The sequence below is a fragment of the Pseudophryne corroboree genome, chromosome 6 (genome assembly GCF_028390025.1).
Source record: "Pseudophryne corroboree isolate aPseCor3 chromosome 6, aPseCor3.hap2, whole genome shotgun sequence".
Lineage (NCBI taxonomy): Eukaryota > Metazoa > Chordata > Amphibia > Anura > Myobatrachidae > Pseudophryne > Pseudophryne corroboree.
In genome coordinates, this window is record NC_086449.1 from 353,723,154 (window position 1) to 353,741,075 (window position 17,922).

The 17,922-nt window shown below is 44.0% G+C and overlaps 1 protein-coding gene across 4 annotated transcripts in view; it reads right to left on the reverse strand.

Moving 5' to 3' along the window:
- Positions 1 to 15,369: 15,369 nt before the first annotated feature.
- Positions 15,370 to 17,922, reverse strand: part of TMEM266 (transmembrane protein 266) — a 165,795-nt gene continuing 163,242 nt past the window's right edge. For all 4 annotated transcript variants that reach the window (XM_063926590.1, XM_063926592.1, XM_063926591.1 and 1 more), the window contains one exon: positions 15,370 to 17,595. In XM_063926590.1, the coding sequence (XP_063782660.1) occupies positions 17,063 to 17,595 (533 nt within the window). In that variant the 3' untranslated portion in view covers positions 15,370 to 17,062. The remainder of the gene's footprint in view (positions 17,596 to 17,922) is intronic.

Sequence of the window (17,922 nt, forward strand, 5' to 3'; positions counted from 1 at the left end):
AGGTGAGTCAGGGTGGGATCCCTGTGGAAACCTGTGGACATAGGAGAAATACCGTTATCAACGGTAAGTTCTTACCATAACGTATATTTCTCCGGCAGGGTCGACAGGTTATCCACAGGATAACATTGGGGATTTCCAAAAGCAATTTTTAGTGGTGGGGACGCTCCTGATCCATAGGAGAACCCTATGCCCGAATTGAGCATCATGAGAGGCAAAGATATCCCAGGCATAATGTCTGATTGAATGTGTTTATTGGAAGCCATGTGGCTGCCTTACATATCTGTTCTGCTCAAGCACAATATTGTGCTAACCATGAAAGATCTTCCTTGCATGTAACGTAAGCAGAGACATTAGCCGGGACAGGGAGATCAGCTTAAGAATATGCTTCTGAAATAGTCATTCGAAGCCATCTTGCTAGCGTCTGTTTAGCAGCAGGCCATCTCCTCTTGTGAAAACCGTAGAGGATGAAAAGAGAATTTTGTCTTTCTAATGGCACTGGTACAATCGGCTGTCGGTAAGCCGGCGGTCGGGCTCCCGGCGCCGGGATGCTGGTCGCCGGGAGCCCAACCGCCGGCCAGCCGTAGTGAACCCGTACAATCCATGTAGGTACTTAATGCCCGGACTACGTCCAGCGACGCATCTCCCACAGAAAATCCTGATTACTGAAAACCGGGACTGTATCATCTTTGGTAAGGAGGAATGTAGATCACCCCTTAGGAAAAATACCCAGAACTACTTTATCTGGATAACATCAGAAAAAGGATATTAACATAAAAGTGCTCCTAAATCTGACTTTCTTCTAACTGATGCCATAGTCAGCTGAATGAGAACTTTAGCTGTCAACCCTTTAAAATCCACTTCACTTAGTGGTTTAAACAGAGCAACTTGACAGGCTTTGAGGACTAGATTTAGATTCCCTGACCATGTAGTAGGAAAAGGGGAAGGTTGAGTGCGTAGCATTCCCTGGGAAAAAGTGCACCCATTCTGCAATTTGGCATTTCTCTTTCGGAACCATACCGCCAATGCAGACACTCTTATAACCAAAAGAAGCCACCGCTAAACCTTCATTTATTCCTGTTTAAAGGAATGGCAAAAACCCTGGAAACTCTGCAAGATTTCAGGTCCATACCTCACTTATTGCACCAATAAGCTTGCTATATTTGTTGATAAATACGAGTTAAGGAAGTTTTCCCTTGCTCTGAGTCCTTGTGAGAATCCTCTGTATCTCAGTATATAGATTTCAAAAGCCACGCCATTAAAACAGTTGATCCAGATATCTGTGATAATCAAGGACCCTGTCTTAGTCTGGACGTAGAAGAAACAGAAAAAGGTATTCAACATTTTCTGTGGATCTGTGTACCAACACCTTCTGGGCCAAGCCGGGGCTTATTAGGCTCCCGGCATCTTTATTTGTTTTCCTCACTATCCTGAGTAACAGAATGATTTGAGAAACACATACGGGAAATAAAATTCCCATTAAAAAGATATTTACAAGATCACCTCTTTAGTTCCTGACCCGATTATGGCTTTTGTTGTTCAGATGGGACTTCATGAGAATTCTCTGGCCAAGCCCATTTGTCTACCCGAGCCTGAATGGCGTGTCAACTGAGAAATAAGCTCTTCCGTTTAGGACTTCCGGAACAAACCCTGAGGACAAGGCTGGAAGATGGAGTTCTACACATTTTAGTATTTGATTTACCTCCTTCCTCGCCATTTATCTGCGTGTTCCTGTCTGAAAGTAAGTGTTCACTACTGTCCTTTCCTTGTCCTTGCAGATCTGGACCGATCTTCCTTTAGGAATGTCCTGTGCCTGAATCAGGACTCCGTATATGGCCTGAAGTGCTAACAGATTTATTAGCAGGCACGTTTTTCCTGTGGTCCATAATCCCCGGAGTCATATTTTTCCGAAAAAATGGCCTCAATAGTCTTAACGACTTGTATTTGTTGTCAAGATTTCTCCACATGATATCCAAAAAGAAAAAGGTATCCTCTCATCTAGATGGAATGTCTGTAGCCCCCAGGCTACTTTTCACCTTTTTCTACCAGTACCACATACTTGTTTGTGTACTGTCCAACTGGCCCGTCTACGCCACTTGGTTTTCACAGACGGTCTTGCGCCCGGAGATTTTAACCCGGTACAACACTGCTTAACTTCCAACCTCATTGAGATAGGACATATCCAGTGTGATGCGGCCTTAGATGGAGATGTTGAAAAAGTCTTGAGTGGAAATATGCCCACTCCATCATGTGTATTGTTAACACCATCAAACCCACCATTCGCATTGCTGCGTGAATCAATATTGTTTGACATTGTAATCATCTCCTAGTTTTTGCAAACTCGAATTCAGTATAACCCCACCATGAGTAATGTTACGGAACCAGAGATGATCCCATTTATGAACCACTCGTGCCTCTCCAGACAAGTTATTTGTATGTTGTAGATGACACAGAACCTTTCCTGTATTTGTGTCAGGATAGGAAGGTGGTCAAGGTATGGCAATCTTTCTTATCTCTACTAACGGAGATAAGTTGCCATAATCATTTTGGTACTCTGGGGCTGTGGCTAACCCAAAGGGTAAGGCCTAACTGAATTTTTTTTTTTTTTTTTTTGAAGAATGGTAACTTTTAGATAACACTGAATGACAGTATGTTATAGGAGCCTGAAGGTAAAGTCCCTGACTTATCCAGGAATACCATGTATTATATTGGCTCCTCACCCAACCATGGAGCTGCCTCCACGTGAACTGTATTACCAACATTTCTCGGTTTTGAAATTGATAATGGGGCGAGGGATTTTTGCCCCAGGTGGGAATAAACCCTCCATTGTGCATGGATTACTGGAACAACAATTCCTGACAAAACGCTTTTTGATTTGCTTCATGCAAATCCCTCACCTACGTATCTGCCCGAGACAGGCTGAAACCGAATACCTTTTAGGAGAATGGTTCCAGAAGGGAAAGTATAACCCTAGAGATACCGCTTCTTGCACCCAGGCATCTATTTGTAGACTGCTATCAGATCTGTGCCTGAAGAAGTCGGCCCCCCATCCTTCTGGAATCCACCAGGAGACCTGCACCATCATACTGATGGCTTCCGGTTTCCAAGCTGACCTGTGGTTACCTTTGCTTCTTTGCCTTGGAAAACTATTTGTATTAAGGCTGTCACGTTCTTTTATGACCGACAAGGCCAATTCAGACCCGTATATTTGGGGTTATATGTGGAAGGGAACGTGACCTTACTGGAGTCTGTTCGGACTCCGGAATAACTGTTAATTCAACCAGAAACTTCCAGCCAAAGCAAGAAATTTCAGAACTTTCCTTGATTCTGCATCAGCTTCCCATGTACAGATGAAGGGTTTATGTTGTGCCTAGGCACAGAACTAAGCCGTGGCCCCATCTATACGTGAACCAAGCTGTTCCAGAACAGCGATTGTTTTGCTGATGCCCTAGAGCAGAGGTTCTCAAACTCGGTCCTTGTGGGCCCACACAGTGCATGCTTTGCAGGTAACCCAGCAGGTGCACAGGTGTATTAATTACTCACTGACACATTTTAAAAGGTCCACAGGTGGAGCTAATTATTTCACTTGCGATTCTGTGAGGAGACCTGCAAAACATGTACTGTGTGGGCCCACGAGGACCAAGTTTGAGAACCTCCGCCCTAGAGCCTTAGTGTCCATATGAGCTACATGGGATTCTCTCGCTTGCCGGCGCTGAAACTTGTTTTTCAGTACCTCAGCCCAATGTACCTACAGCACCTGGTATTTCAAGATGGTTTCCCATCCAAGAACTTAATCAGGCCGAGCACTGCCTAGCTTCCAAATCTATCGAGATTGAGCCTATCCAGTGTGGTGTAGCTGTAGACTACAAGGTAAAATCCTGGCTGGCCTTGTAACTGCCCCAGACAAAGACAATATGGTCTTATTCTTTTGATGGCAGAGGCCCTATAGATTTTTGCATTATCCAATGATATGCATATCTAATTTTTGGGAGGCACTACCCTATTTAAAACAGTCTCTATCTTGAAAAAGATATCGGAATCCCATTTACTGGATATTCTACCTTATTGGATGTGACCCAAAACCTTTTTCCAGAATTCTGCTCTCGTGCAGAAACCCTTTTGGGACGTTTAAACAGAAGTGCCTTATTTTTACCCCAGGCTTTGCTGCCTTATTGACAGATAGCCTATCTCATTTATTCAGCTTATTCATTTAGCTGATATCTTTTACCTGTTCTTCATATGTTGAAGTAGAGTATATGGGGCTTTCATCGTCTGATGATTTCATGTGTAGTATGTGAAGTCGATCTATTTACATTTGGTTCATCAGTTTGTCTTATTGAAGACGCTGTTGGGGATATACCACAATCAGTGAGCAGCATGTGTTAATATTGTAAGAATTAACATTTCAGCTAAACTGTACAAGGTCTGTGCAAACATCGCCCTCAATGGGTCTATCTACATAATCAGGAATGTATTATGCTAAACAGCAAATAATTTTTACACATAAGCATCCTGTAATCATATAGGATAATACAGTTTTAACTGAACAACAACATTGCTGCCCTTAGATATGATAAATACTCAGCACTTTCACAGTGTACTACACAATTTTGTGACTGTAATCACCTTTCTCTAAAGTGATGTGTGACCCTTCCCATGCACCTGCATTAAGGATCAGAAGTATCAACCGACAATCATTTATTATTGAGTCAGCATCACACTGTCAGTCACACACATACACACACACACACACACACACACACACACACCTGTAGCACTGTGTTTGTTATATATATATATATATATATATATATATATATATATACACACACACACACACACTGCTCAAAAAAATAAAGGAAACACTAAAATAACACATCCTAGATCTGAATGAATGAAAAATTCTTATTAAATACTTTGTTCTTTACATAGTTGAATGTGCTGACAACAAAATCACACAAAAATTATCAATGGAAATCAAGTTTATTAACCCATGGAGGTCTGGATTTGGAGTTACCCTCAAAATTAAAGTGGAAAAACACACTACAGGCTGATCCAACTTTGATGTAATGTCCTTAAAACAAGTCAAAATAAGGCTCAGTAGTCTGTGTGGCCTCCACGTGCCTGTATGACCTCCCTACAACCCATACAAGTGGCTCAGGTAGTGCAGCTCATCCAGGATGGCACATCAATGCGAGCTGTGGCAAGAAGGTTTGCTGTGTCTGTCAGCGTAGTGTCCAGAGCATGGAGGCGCTACCAGGAGACAGGCCAGTACATCAGGAGACGTGGAGGAGGCCGTAGGAGGGCAACAACCCAGCAGCAGGACCGCTACCTCCGCCTTTGTGCAAGGAGGAACAGGAGGAGCACTACCAGAGCCCTGCAAAATGACCTCCAGCAAGCCACAAATGTGCATGTGTCTACTCAAACGATCAGAAACAGACTCCATGAGGGTGGTATGAGGGCCCGACGTCCACAGGTGGGGGTTGTGCTTACAGCCCAACACCGTGCAGGACGTTTGGCATTTGCCAGAGAACACCAAGATTAGCAAATTCGCCACTGGCGCCCTGTGCTCTTCACAGATGAAAGCAGGTTCTCACTGAGCACATGTGACAGACGTGACAGAGTCTGGAGACGCCAAGGAGAACGTTCTGCTGCCTGCAACATCCTCCAGCATGACCGGTTTGGCAGTGGGTCAGTAATGGTGTGGGGTGGCATTTCTTTGGGGGGCCGCACAGCCCTCCATGTGCTCGCCAGAGGTAGCCTGAATGCCATTAGGTACCGAGATGAGATCCTCAGACCCCTTGTGAGACCATATGCTGGTGCGGTTGGCCCTGGGTTCCTCCTAATGCAAGACAATGCTAGACCTCATGTAGCTGGAGTGTGTCAGCAGCTCCTGCAAGACGAAGGCATTGATGCTATGGACTGGCCCGCCCCCCAGACCTGAATCCAACTGAGCACATCTGGGACATCATGTCTCGCTCCATCCACCAACGCCACGTTGCACCACAGACTGTCCAGGAGTTGGCGGATGCTTTAGTCCAGGTCTAGGAGGAGATCCCTCAGGAGACCATCCGCCACCTCATCAGGAGCATGCCCAGGCATTGTAGGGAGGTCATACAGGCACGTGGAGGCCACACACACTACTGAGCCTCATTTTGACTTGTTTTAAGGACATTACATCAAAGTTGGATCAGCCTATAGTGTGTTTTTCCACTTTAATTTTGAGTGTGACTCCAAATCCAGACCTCCATGGGTTAATAAATTTAATTTCCATTGATAATTTTTGTGTGATTTTGTTGTCAGCACATTCAACTATGTAAAGAACAAAGTATTTAATAAGAATATTTCATTCATTCAGATCTAGGATGTGTTGTTTTAGTGTTTCCTTTATTATTTTGAGCAGTGTATATACATATATATATATATATATATACATACATATACATATATATATATATATATATATATATATACACACATACATATACACACACACACACACATACATATATATACACACACATCATGAGAGCAGATTATCAACTACGAACACATCTCAAAGCATGTAGGAGTACATATTACTGATTCTGTTCTATACAGATCTTTAAAGTATTCAGACGCATTGCGAAAAAAACCACAGTATTGTACATAATCTCATATGCAATTGGCACTAAAGTTAACTATTCATACTACAAAGGTAGATAGAATTTTAGTGCTGTATAACCCTTACTCTGTAGAGTGGGATACAGGGAGACTCACCCCACTTCCAGGATTGATCAATACGTTAGCCAACCGCTGAGTGGATACAGACGCTACTGGTGTGCACTGCTGCTCCGGTATTTTTATTGGACACAGACGCTCAGTGAACGTTAGTGCATGCAGACGCTCTGTCTGCGACCCAGTCTCTTAGCGGTCAAACTTTAGTGTATACAGACGCAGCACCATGTTGCGACCAAGTTTCCTCGTGGTAGCGTCTGAGACGGAAGTGAGGCAATCAGTTCATGGCGGGAGACGCTCGGAAACTGGTCATGAACTGGGGGGAGGGGCGACCAGGAGAGCGTCCGACTCCCCACTGCTGGCATCAACCCTAGGGATCGCAGCCTCAAACTAATCCTGGCGCCTTCTGATCCCTAAAGCCTAGCGCTAGAGCAACCGTGTTGATGGCGCACCAGCTACTGTTTGGTAGTCTCCTCCCAAATCAGTGCGGGTGTGTCCATATTCCCCATCTAAGTGGAACCGATGCCTTACCTTCTCCCCGTGCTCCGGCCACAGCCTGGTAACGTCTGCTGGACCTGCTAGTAACATCAGACACAGACGCCCGTCGAGACAGCACTTGTACCGTGGGTAAGCATTGTTGCGACCCAGCGGGGAGTTGTTGGAGCGACTCTTTCCAATATGTGTGTAAGACGCTGTTAGGAAAGCTCACTCAAAAAAAGGTAAGACTAAAAAAATAAATCAAATAAACCTTAGGGCTGCCAAACACAGCAGCCCTGTGACCATGGTCCGGCTCCTGCCGCACCAAACAAAAAATTGATTTGACTGAGTCAGTGGGCGGGATTATATGGACGAGCCCGTTGCATTCTGGGAGGCCTGAAAGCTTGTGATCGTTGGTGCCAATCCGCTGTCGCTCCATCATATCCCAATGTTATCCTGTGGATAACCTGTGGACCCTGCCGGAGAAATAGTGGATAACTTTTTTACCAAAGAGAATATCTCCGATAAAAGGTAAAGACTCCAAAACCTTCTTGGATTCTGAATCAGCTTCCCAAGTGCGTAGCCAAACTGCTCTGCGAGCGACTACTGCTGAAGCGGATGCCTGAGAGGCAATAGTACCCATATCCAAGGCTGCTTCTTCCAAGAATATTGCAGCCTGTCTGTATATATGCAATATCGGATTTTTGCTCTCTAGATGACATTGAAGTCTCCCCTTCCAATGCATCTGCTCAGGCAGCCACTGTTTTAGCCATCCAGGCTGAAGCCATGGCTGGTCAAATGATTGCCTCAGAGAGGAAGAGACATTTTTTTAGCAAACCATCTACTCTCCTATCCGTGACATCATTTAATGATGTTGACGGCAGAGGTAATGTAGATTTTCGCACTAATTGAACAATCAGTCCCCAGCCGGAAAAGGATAACTAGAATTCCATTTTCTAGGAATTCTAAATCTCTTACTGGGCGTAGCCCAAGCCTCTTCCATCATTTCCGTCAGCTGTTCTGATCCAGGAAATTCAGTCTTAACTGTTTTGGGACGTTTAAATATAGGTGCCTTAACTTTTAACAAAGGCTCTGCTGATTCACCTAAGGATAGAAAGGCCTTCATTGCATTAATCAACTCAGATATGTCCACTGAGCTGAGACCTTGCTCCTCATCTTCGTACGCAGAACCAGAGTGTAATGAGTCTTTCTCCTCTGGCGAATCCTCATCTGAAACATGTGTAGACTGTGAAGATGTTGTTCCATGTCTATGTGATTTACTTTCCACTGGCTTTTCAGCCTGCTTCTGTAGAGAGGCTACAGCTTCCCCTGCTGGAAATGATAAACCGCAGGTGGAATGCTGCACATAAGGGTTAATACTGTAACCTATACCTGGTACAGAAGTTGGAATTATACGCTCAGCTATTCTGGATAATGTCTGTGCAAATATAGCCCATGGGGGATCAACTTGCACATGCGTCTGCCTTGAATTTTTCAAGAGACCTTGGTGAAAGCTAAAACAATTTGCACACAACCCATCCTGAACCAGATCCTGAGAGGTTAACCCAGCTTTGCATGACAAACATGATATGAGTGTTGGGGCTGCTGTATTTTCCTCACCCTTGCCGCTCTTAGACATGATAAATAATCAGACACTTTCACAGTGTACTACACAATGTGACTGTAATCACTTTAAGATGTGTTAAAGTGACATACAATCCAACCCTACCCTGCTAACACTTGCATTGAGGATAGGAATAGACAGAAAAAACTGACAAAATTATAGCAAAGTCAGCAATCACACTAGCAGTAAGTCACAGGTTATGCTTTAGTATAATAAGCAATATGAGCACATAATCAACTACAGATACATTTCAAGTATGTAGGAGAAACATATTACTGCATTACTTTATAAAAAGGTGTAACCATATTGAGACGCATAGCGAAAGAAACCACAGTAATATTATCAGACTCCTATGCATTATGCACTTATCCAACTATTCGGACTCAAAAGGTAGATAGATACTTAGTGCTGTATAACCCATACTCAGTAGAGTGGGATACAGGGAGACTTACCACGCTTCCAGGACCGATCAATACGTTTACGAACGCTGAGTGGATCAAGACACTATTAGTGTGCACTAATCGGAGTACTGCTCCGTGAACCTATAGTGAACACTGACGCACCAGTCACACAGCCGCCTATGCTGCGACTGGGTCCCCTTGGTTCACAGCGCCTCGGACGGAATCGGGAAAAGAGTTCACGGAAGGAGACTCGGAGGAAACTGGTCATGAATCGGGGGGAGGGGCGACCAGGGGAGTGTCTGACATCAGCCCTAGGGATGGCAGCTTCATACTACCACTGGAGCCTATGATCCCTCAGGCCTAGCACTGGTGCACTCTTGGTGGCAGCCGCGTCAGCAACTGTTTGGTAGTCTCCTTCCAAAACAGTGTGGCTGTGTCCATGTTCCCCCTCTAAGCAGAACAGATGCCTTACCTTCTCCCCTTGCTCCAGCCACAGCCTGGTAACGTCTGCTGGATCTGCTAGTTTTATCCGACACAGACGCCCGCCGAAACAGCACTGTACTCGTGGGTGGGCGTTGTCGCTGCCCTGCGGGGAGTTGTTGGAGCAACTCTTTCTAAGGTACGTATAAGACGATGTTTAGAAAGATCACTCAGAAAAATAGTAAGACTATAAAAATAAAATAACAAAAGCTTATGGCTGCTAAAAAACAGCAGCCCTTAGACCATGGTCCGGCTCCTGCCGCACCAAACAAACTGATTTGCCTGAGCCAGGAGGCGGGGATATATGGATGAGCCCGTTTCATGCTGGGAGGCCAGAAAGCTTTGACCGTTTGGTGCAGATCTGCTGTCACTCCATCATATCCAAATGTATCCCGTGGATACCCTGTGGACCCTGCAGGAGAAATGATAGACAGCACCTGATCAGTTGCTATGGGCTGCATCACCAATTCTGTTTAAGAAGCTTTAGTAAATTTACCCCCTCAGTCTCTGATCAGAGGCACAATCACAGGTCTCCCTCTTATCAAGAGATCCCTCCCCCCAACTTTAAGAGGCAGACCACAATCACAAATCCCCCAGACTGAACCCATTTTACAGTGTAACCAGGGTTGCGGTTACCTGACAGACAAAGCTCTGCCAATACAGCCCCATTTGCTTAGCTCTCCATTGGTCTCGTGACCCCAACGTAGGTTGAGCTCTGATAAGTGCACCCTCCAGCTGAAGCTTTCTGATTGGTGTTTGCGTGTTTCAATGCTACAGTTACTGTGTACTGTCAGACCGGAGCCCTAGGATAGTACTGGGTGGCACATAAGAGCCAGTTGAAGTGCACAAGAAATTGAGACTGACTAAGACACTATGGCTAGAGAAAGTATGGCCAGATGTCCATCTTGCCACCTTGCATGTTACCAAGACCAGAGTCCTTTTCTGGCTAAGAAGTTTTCATCACTTGAGTAGAGTCTGCTTCCTAGAACCACTCTATCCTTGTAAAAATTTAACACCGTATCCTTGCACCATAGTGCATGTCACTTATGTGAGAAGGGTTGGAGGATAATTGCCACTAGTATTTATCTCATAGTGACACCATGGTATCAATGACTTTCAAACTCTTCCTTGCTTGTAAGAGTAGATTTATTATGGTCTCTGACACTACTTCATTACTGAGAAGTTGCCATTAAATTTAGTTGTTGCACATTTGGGGCAAAAGACTGGACCTTGAAGCAACAGATCTGGACAAGTAGGTAGGGGGGTCACTGTTCCCCCTGAAGCATCTCCTAAACTGCTAGGAATTATGGACACAGCAGCCAAAATTAAACCTTTGCTATTACTTTCTCTTAGATTTTCATCAGCAGGTGAAAGAGAAGAGGACAAGGAGGGAGGACATGGACCAGATGAAACCTCTATGGCAGTGGTTCACAAAATCGGTCCTCAGGACCCCCCACATGGTTCACATTTTCCCAGTTCACCCAGCAGCTGCGCTGTGTATCACCAACTGCCACATTTTAAAAATCTACAGATCACCTGCAAAACATGGACCGTGTGGGGTCCTGAGGACAGAGTTTGAAAACCTGTGCTCTATGGGATTGACAAACTTTTACCCTTTCTGTCCCTAGAATTTTGAGATAGAGATAAGAGTCTTAGTATTTGAACAGTCTGGTTTGTTACCACATGAGAAAGGCTAAAACTATCAGCTGAAAGACTTCCTGATGTAGAGACGATCGTCTTAGAACAGCTTTCGTCCAAGCTTAGTTAATATGCCAATGCAATCTTCTTCTCTGCGACATGGAACGCTGAAAGTAGGTTTCTTTCTGCCTAATGCTTCAGTTTTGCTGCATCCATGAGCACAGCTCTGCTTCTGGCACAACCCTGGTTTATAAGGAAGGCCACTGCTATTCTGTGGTGATCTTGCAAAGTTTCTTTGTTACCCCACAGAGCTACTATTCTAGCTAAAGACTATGCATGGGCCATCTTGCTCACGTGACTACCCCTATGGCAAAAGAAAATATTCCCAACAGATCAAGAACTCCCCTTACTGTGTTCATCAAAGGCACTGTACTTGATATGCCAAGAGGTATATTTTTAAATACCTCTTCTCGGACACACGTACACCACTCTGTATGGTATTTATAACCCCAGAAATGATATGTGCTGTGAAGGAACAAGGTGACTTTTCATGTTCAGAGCAATATTTAGGCAAAAAGGTTATTACCAGAATTGTCTTGGTATGTACAGCTTTGTTCCGACTACTATAACTAGCATGTCCTCCAGCTTGTGGCCATATATTGCCTCATTCTTTCCTATCTCCGCCGATAATAATCACCATTTTGTAAAAGGTTCTATGAGATATTGACAGGCTGAAAGGCAGGTTAAATGGAAGAGCTGTCCCATGACCAAGGACCTTGACAAATTTCCTTTGCTGAAATGAAACTGGAACATGCAGTATCTTGAAGATCCATGGAAGTGAGACCATTCAATATGCCGATAGTATAAGACACAATTCAGGGATTCCATTCAAAATAGTCTGGCATTTACAAAAATTGTCGAGTCACCTCCAGTGGAAAGCAAAAACTTGAGGTTCTCTTAGCAAGTAAGATCTGGGGCCGGATGTAATGACACCTGAGTTGGCTGGAGGTGCGGGTTCCTGGTCGAACTCTGACTTTTTTTAAAGCAGCAAAACCATGCCTAGTAAATGACTGCCTCATTTAAAAAAACAAAAATGTCAGAGTTCGTCTGAGAACCCAAACTCCGGCCAACTCGGGCGTCATTACATCCAGCCCCTGGAATAAAACACTATGCCCTTCTGAAGGACCTGCGGTAATTTCTTCTACTTTGATTAGGGCTTGTAGTCTGTTCTGTAAGCCCTCTAGCTCTGCTGATTACAACATAGTCTTGGATTGTACAAAGACATTTTCTTTTGGATACTGATGAAGTTCTCTTGTATGCATGTCTTATGATGTATTAAACCCAGAATGTGATCCTATGCTTCCATACTTTGGATCAGTTCCCTCAACAGCAAGGGACAGAACTGCAGACAATACTTTTTATGCGGTCTTCCAATTTTGCCTTTCACTCTTAATATAGAAGGCTATAAGAAAACTTGCAAAAAAGATTGTTCTTTAACATAAGATCTTCCTTATTGACAAAAGTTTATTTCTTCAATACAGTAAGTACTCTAATGGGTATATGCAATTGCGGTCGATTTCCGGCTGGAATTCGACCGTTTTTGGATTCGACACAATTCGACAGTTGAATCCCGGCCGCCGGGACCCGAATTCGACATATTCAATAAAAAACGGATTCGACAGTCCCGCTGTCGAAAAACGGACCAATTGACGATAGTGTGCGTCCTGGATTCGACTTCATGGACGGCACAAAAGTGTTAAAAAAAAACCCTAAAAAAATTGCGTGGGGTCCCCCCTCCTAAGCATAACCAGCCTCGGGCTCTCTGAGCCGGTCCTGGTTGTAAAAATACGGGGGGGGGGGGGCAAATGACAAGGGATCCCCCGTATTTTAACAACCAGCACCGGGCTCTGCGTCCGGTCCTGGTGCCAAAAATACGGGGGACAAAACACATTATATTCAATGGTGGGAACTTTGCGGTCAGCGGTTGACCGCGAGTAACCTCAACCGCTGACCGCAAAGTTCCCACCATTGAATATAATGGAGCGCCTATGTGCTCCATTGTATTTCGAGTGCGCCGCCTGACAGCTCAGATGCGCACAGCCAATCAGGAGGGTGCCACGACGTGGCGCTCCCTGATTGGCTGAAGGGACCCTCTTTGACAGCAGTCACGGGGGGTCCCGGCAGTCGGGGAAAGGGGTCCCATGTGTAAACATGGGACCCCTTTCAGTGCGTGGATCGTGTTTTGCGTTTTTTTATTTTGCCAAGTACGTGGATTACAAACTCTGAAGAGGACCGATCTACACTGGAGTGTTGGGAGTATAATTTTATTTACAGGTACCCTGTGGATTCTACGTGGACAAGGGGATCGAGCCTCGTGTCAACATAGGTAAGTATGTGTGTATGTCGGTGTGCATGTATGAAATAAAGTTGTACTGTCACGGTGTGTGTGTACTGTTTTTATTTGGGTAATTTTTTTGTAGTAGAACTACAGGTACCAGCGGGCCCGTTTCCCCCCGCATGCTGGTACTTGTGGTTCTCCAAGTACCAGCTTGCGGGGGAGGCTTGCTGGGACTTGTAGTTCTGCTACAAAAAAAATTTTTTTTTTTTTTTGAGACTTGGCTATCAGCCTCCCATCCGCTGCCCTTGGATGGGGGAGACAGCCTCGGGCTTCACCCCTGGCCCTTGGGTGGCTGGAGTGGGGGGGGGGACCCCTTGATTTAAGGGGTCCCCACTCCTCCAGGGTACCCCGATCAGGGGTGACTAGTTGGGGATTTAATGCCACGGCCGCAGGGACCGGTATAAAAGTGTCCCCCGGCTGTGGCATTATCTCTCTAGCTAGTGGAGCCCGGTGCTGGTGTTAAAAATACGGGGGACCCCTACGTGTTTTGGCACCAGGACCGGACGCAGAGCCCGGTGCTGGTTGTTAAAATACGGGGGATCCCGTCATTTCCCCCCCCCGTATTTTTACAACCAGGACCGGCTCAAAGAGCCCGAGGCTGGTTATGCTTAGGAGGGGGGACCCCACGCAATATTTTTCAGGAATTTTAACCCATTCCCACTGAAAAACATGCACTGATCTCTCCATATTATTGTAGTCAGTAAAAAATATATATATATATATTCTTTTAAAAAATATATTAAATAATACTTGTGGCTCCTAAATAGACAAACCAAGTAGATAATCCCTTCTAATATACATAGATATGCTATTAGCAATCAAAAAAACTTTTTAAATTTTTTTTATTAGATCACGACAGCAAAATGAGGCGGAATGAAATTGACGAAATGACTGTCGAAAAGCACTGTTGCCGAATCGACATTCTTCAATTGAATATACTTTTGTCGAAAAGCCGCATTTTTACCATTGCAGACATGTCGAATTTGAGAAATGTCGAATTGCGAAAAGTCGAATCTGAAACAGCAGTTTTTTTGTCGAAAAGTAGTGTATTGCATTGTCGAATCCAATTAGACAGGTTTTTTTTTGTCAAAAATGCCCCGTTTTTCGACATTTGCAGCAATACGACCGCAATTGCATATACCATTAAGGCTAAATATTCTTTCTACTCCAGGAACTGCAGTTTCTGTATAATAAAACAAAATAGAACTGAGTAGAAAGACTTCCATCATAAGCTGCACACAACTTGCCAGCCACCTTCTAGGCAATAAGTTCTACAAGAGTACTGAAAAATACACCTGTCATTAATATACGTCCTACATATTTGGAGAAATAGAACAGGACACACCTAAAAGAGTTAACACATTGTAAGGGCTATTATGGAGTATTTAAGAGTTACGCTCTGTATTGGAGACAAATTTACTAAGTTGCAGCTTTTCATAGCTGCCGCTTGTCTACAGGTCTGGACACTGGATTTAAAAGGGCAATCAATTTAAAATGTAAAACACTCCTTATTTTGTATTTAATATTAATGCCTTTTTACATTCTTCAGCCAGATCTGCTGCCAAGAGTTGGCTTTCCAAATAAATGTACTTCTTGGAGTTTTTATATAGTTATAAATGTAAACACATGACCAGGTATACATTCTTGTATGGGTAATTTTATTACTTGCATTTTCAAGTAATGCCAAAATGTTATTGTGCATTCAAAAATATTGCAGCATTTGTACAAAATCTGTAGTTATGAGTAAAGGAAACATATGAAAGCAATACTATGCACAAAATGGAAAGCTGCTCAATCAGATTGTAATGTCACTCAGGTGCTAAAAGGGAGGGGTAATTCTGTGTAGGAAAAAACTATGTGTTCCCTAATGCACACCGAGTGAAAAATATTACTACTCTCTCTGGCTGTAGGAGCCATTACCATGTGGCCTTACACTAGGAATTTAACCCAGACATATTTGTAATTATTTATGGGGTGGGTGTGGGGTGCAGTGGCCCCTGTGTCGGTATGGCTGGGCTGCTTCAGGTCGGCAAACCCTAACACTTTATTAACACTTATGATTTTCCCTATCACTTTGTATATATTATTTTAATCACACCACTTACATAGCACTTCTGTGCTTCTTATTAACCCCTATTAATTCTCACCTCTGGGGTGGCCGACCTGTGCAGACATCGTGGGGTCCTGCACCCTGGACCCATACCTAGTATTAGGGACCCCCAGTGACGGAGAAGCCTTGTCGATCGGCCTGGGGGCTTAACCCTATATCTGCAGATATACGCAACTAAGATCTCCGTATTATCTGACTATTATGTAGTAATATTTTTCACTCGGTGTGCATTAGGGAACACATAGTTTTTTCCTACACAGAATTACCCCTCCCTTTTAGCACCTGAGTGACATTACAATCTGATTGAGCAGCTTTCCATTTTGTGAATTGTATTTAGAGGGGCATGGATGGGTCAGCATTAGGAGGGATTGCTGACTCCAGAGTGCCATAGGAGAAGCTAGGGGTATCTCCAGGTAAGCTGGCTCTCAGATGCTGTAGGAGCCATTACCATGTGGCCTTACACTGGGAATTTAACCCAGACATATTTGTCATTATTTATGGGGTGGGTGTGGGATGCGGTGGCACCTGTGTCGGTATGGCTGGGCTGCTTCAGGTCGGCACACCCTAACACTTTATTAACACTTATGATTTTCCCTATCACTTTGTATATATTATTTTAATCCCACCACTTACATAGCACTTCTGTGCTTCTTATTAACCCCTATTAATTCTCACCTGTGTGCTGACCTGGGGTGGCCGACCTGTGCCGACATCGTGGGGTCCTGCACCCCGGACCCATACCTAGTATTAGGGACCCCCAGTGACGGAGAAGCCTTGTCGATCGGCCTGGGGGCTTAACCCTATATCTGCAGATGAAAGCAATACTATTGCAGTAATGCAGAAATACCTGTTCATCAGATAATTATATGCAGGGTACCATTCATCCAAACTTCATTGTAAATAAATGCATGCAGTTAATCAGTCTTGTAAACTATATAGGGTAAGATCCAGCAGAACAGGTGTTTTGGAATTTGCACATCTCCTGAGAATAAAGAACAGACTTCTTATGAAGGAGAATCCTTTTTGGCTATGTTTCAGTATCACAGTGGTTGGAATCCCAGTCTACTCTGGCTAAACTCTGGAGGAGATGCTTTTTTTTTTTTTAATCTCAGAACAAAGTTATTATTTGGATAATTTATCTCTAACCTGTAGCAATGTGATTAGAGATATCTACCGCTGTGTGAACACTGAGGAAGGACAGTATACTTCTAATTTTAGATTCATTTTAACTCTGTATCTATCCGTTTATTCTCTAAAAGAGGGAGATTGAGTGGAATCACTGACCTGTCATGGAACATTCCAAATCCCTCACAGTTCACCCTATTATAAAGGTTTAGTCTGTGTCTGGGACTACTTGTATGTAAACCACCCGTATTATTCAAGTGTAAATTGGCTGGATCCAGCCCTTTCTGAACGAAAGATGCATCATCTGAAAAGGAAGATAACAGTTCTTGTACCACTGCGTTATTCACTGTGTTCCTGATAGTCTGGGCCAAAGGACAGTAGTCTGTGGATTCCTCCCTGGTGCTGCAGTCTGTGGAGGAGCAGAATACCTGGCTGCTGATACTTTGTGCTAGCGTTTCTGAGCTCTCTGGTGATCTGGACACACTGACTGAGGTCATACTGCTTGAGCTGCTGGTCTGTTCAGGGTTTAGTGGAACGTCTGCAGAGTACAGGTCAGATGATATGTTAGGGTGGTGGTGGACATCAATAGCTGTTGTGGTGATGATGCAGGTCCCAGGAACTCCGCTTTCTGTAGGCAAGATATTGAATGAAGTCCCAAATATTAATTAAACAGCAACATCATCATGGTAATATCTTCAGCATCCATATAGATTATAGTTGACTTCTCCCTTGAGAAATTTCAGTACAGTTAAACTGGTAAATCTGGTAATCATAAAGATTACACACACGCTGAAGAGCCCTATAACATTATACATGGTATACTGTAGTGTGTAGACACACATACCCACAATGCAGCATGTTCGTACAGAAGGATCACTCAGGTCTGGTCTTATATCCTGACCAACTAATATTAATGGCAGCTAAAGCTTCACAAACCATACAGAAAGATGGTACT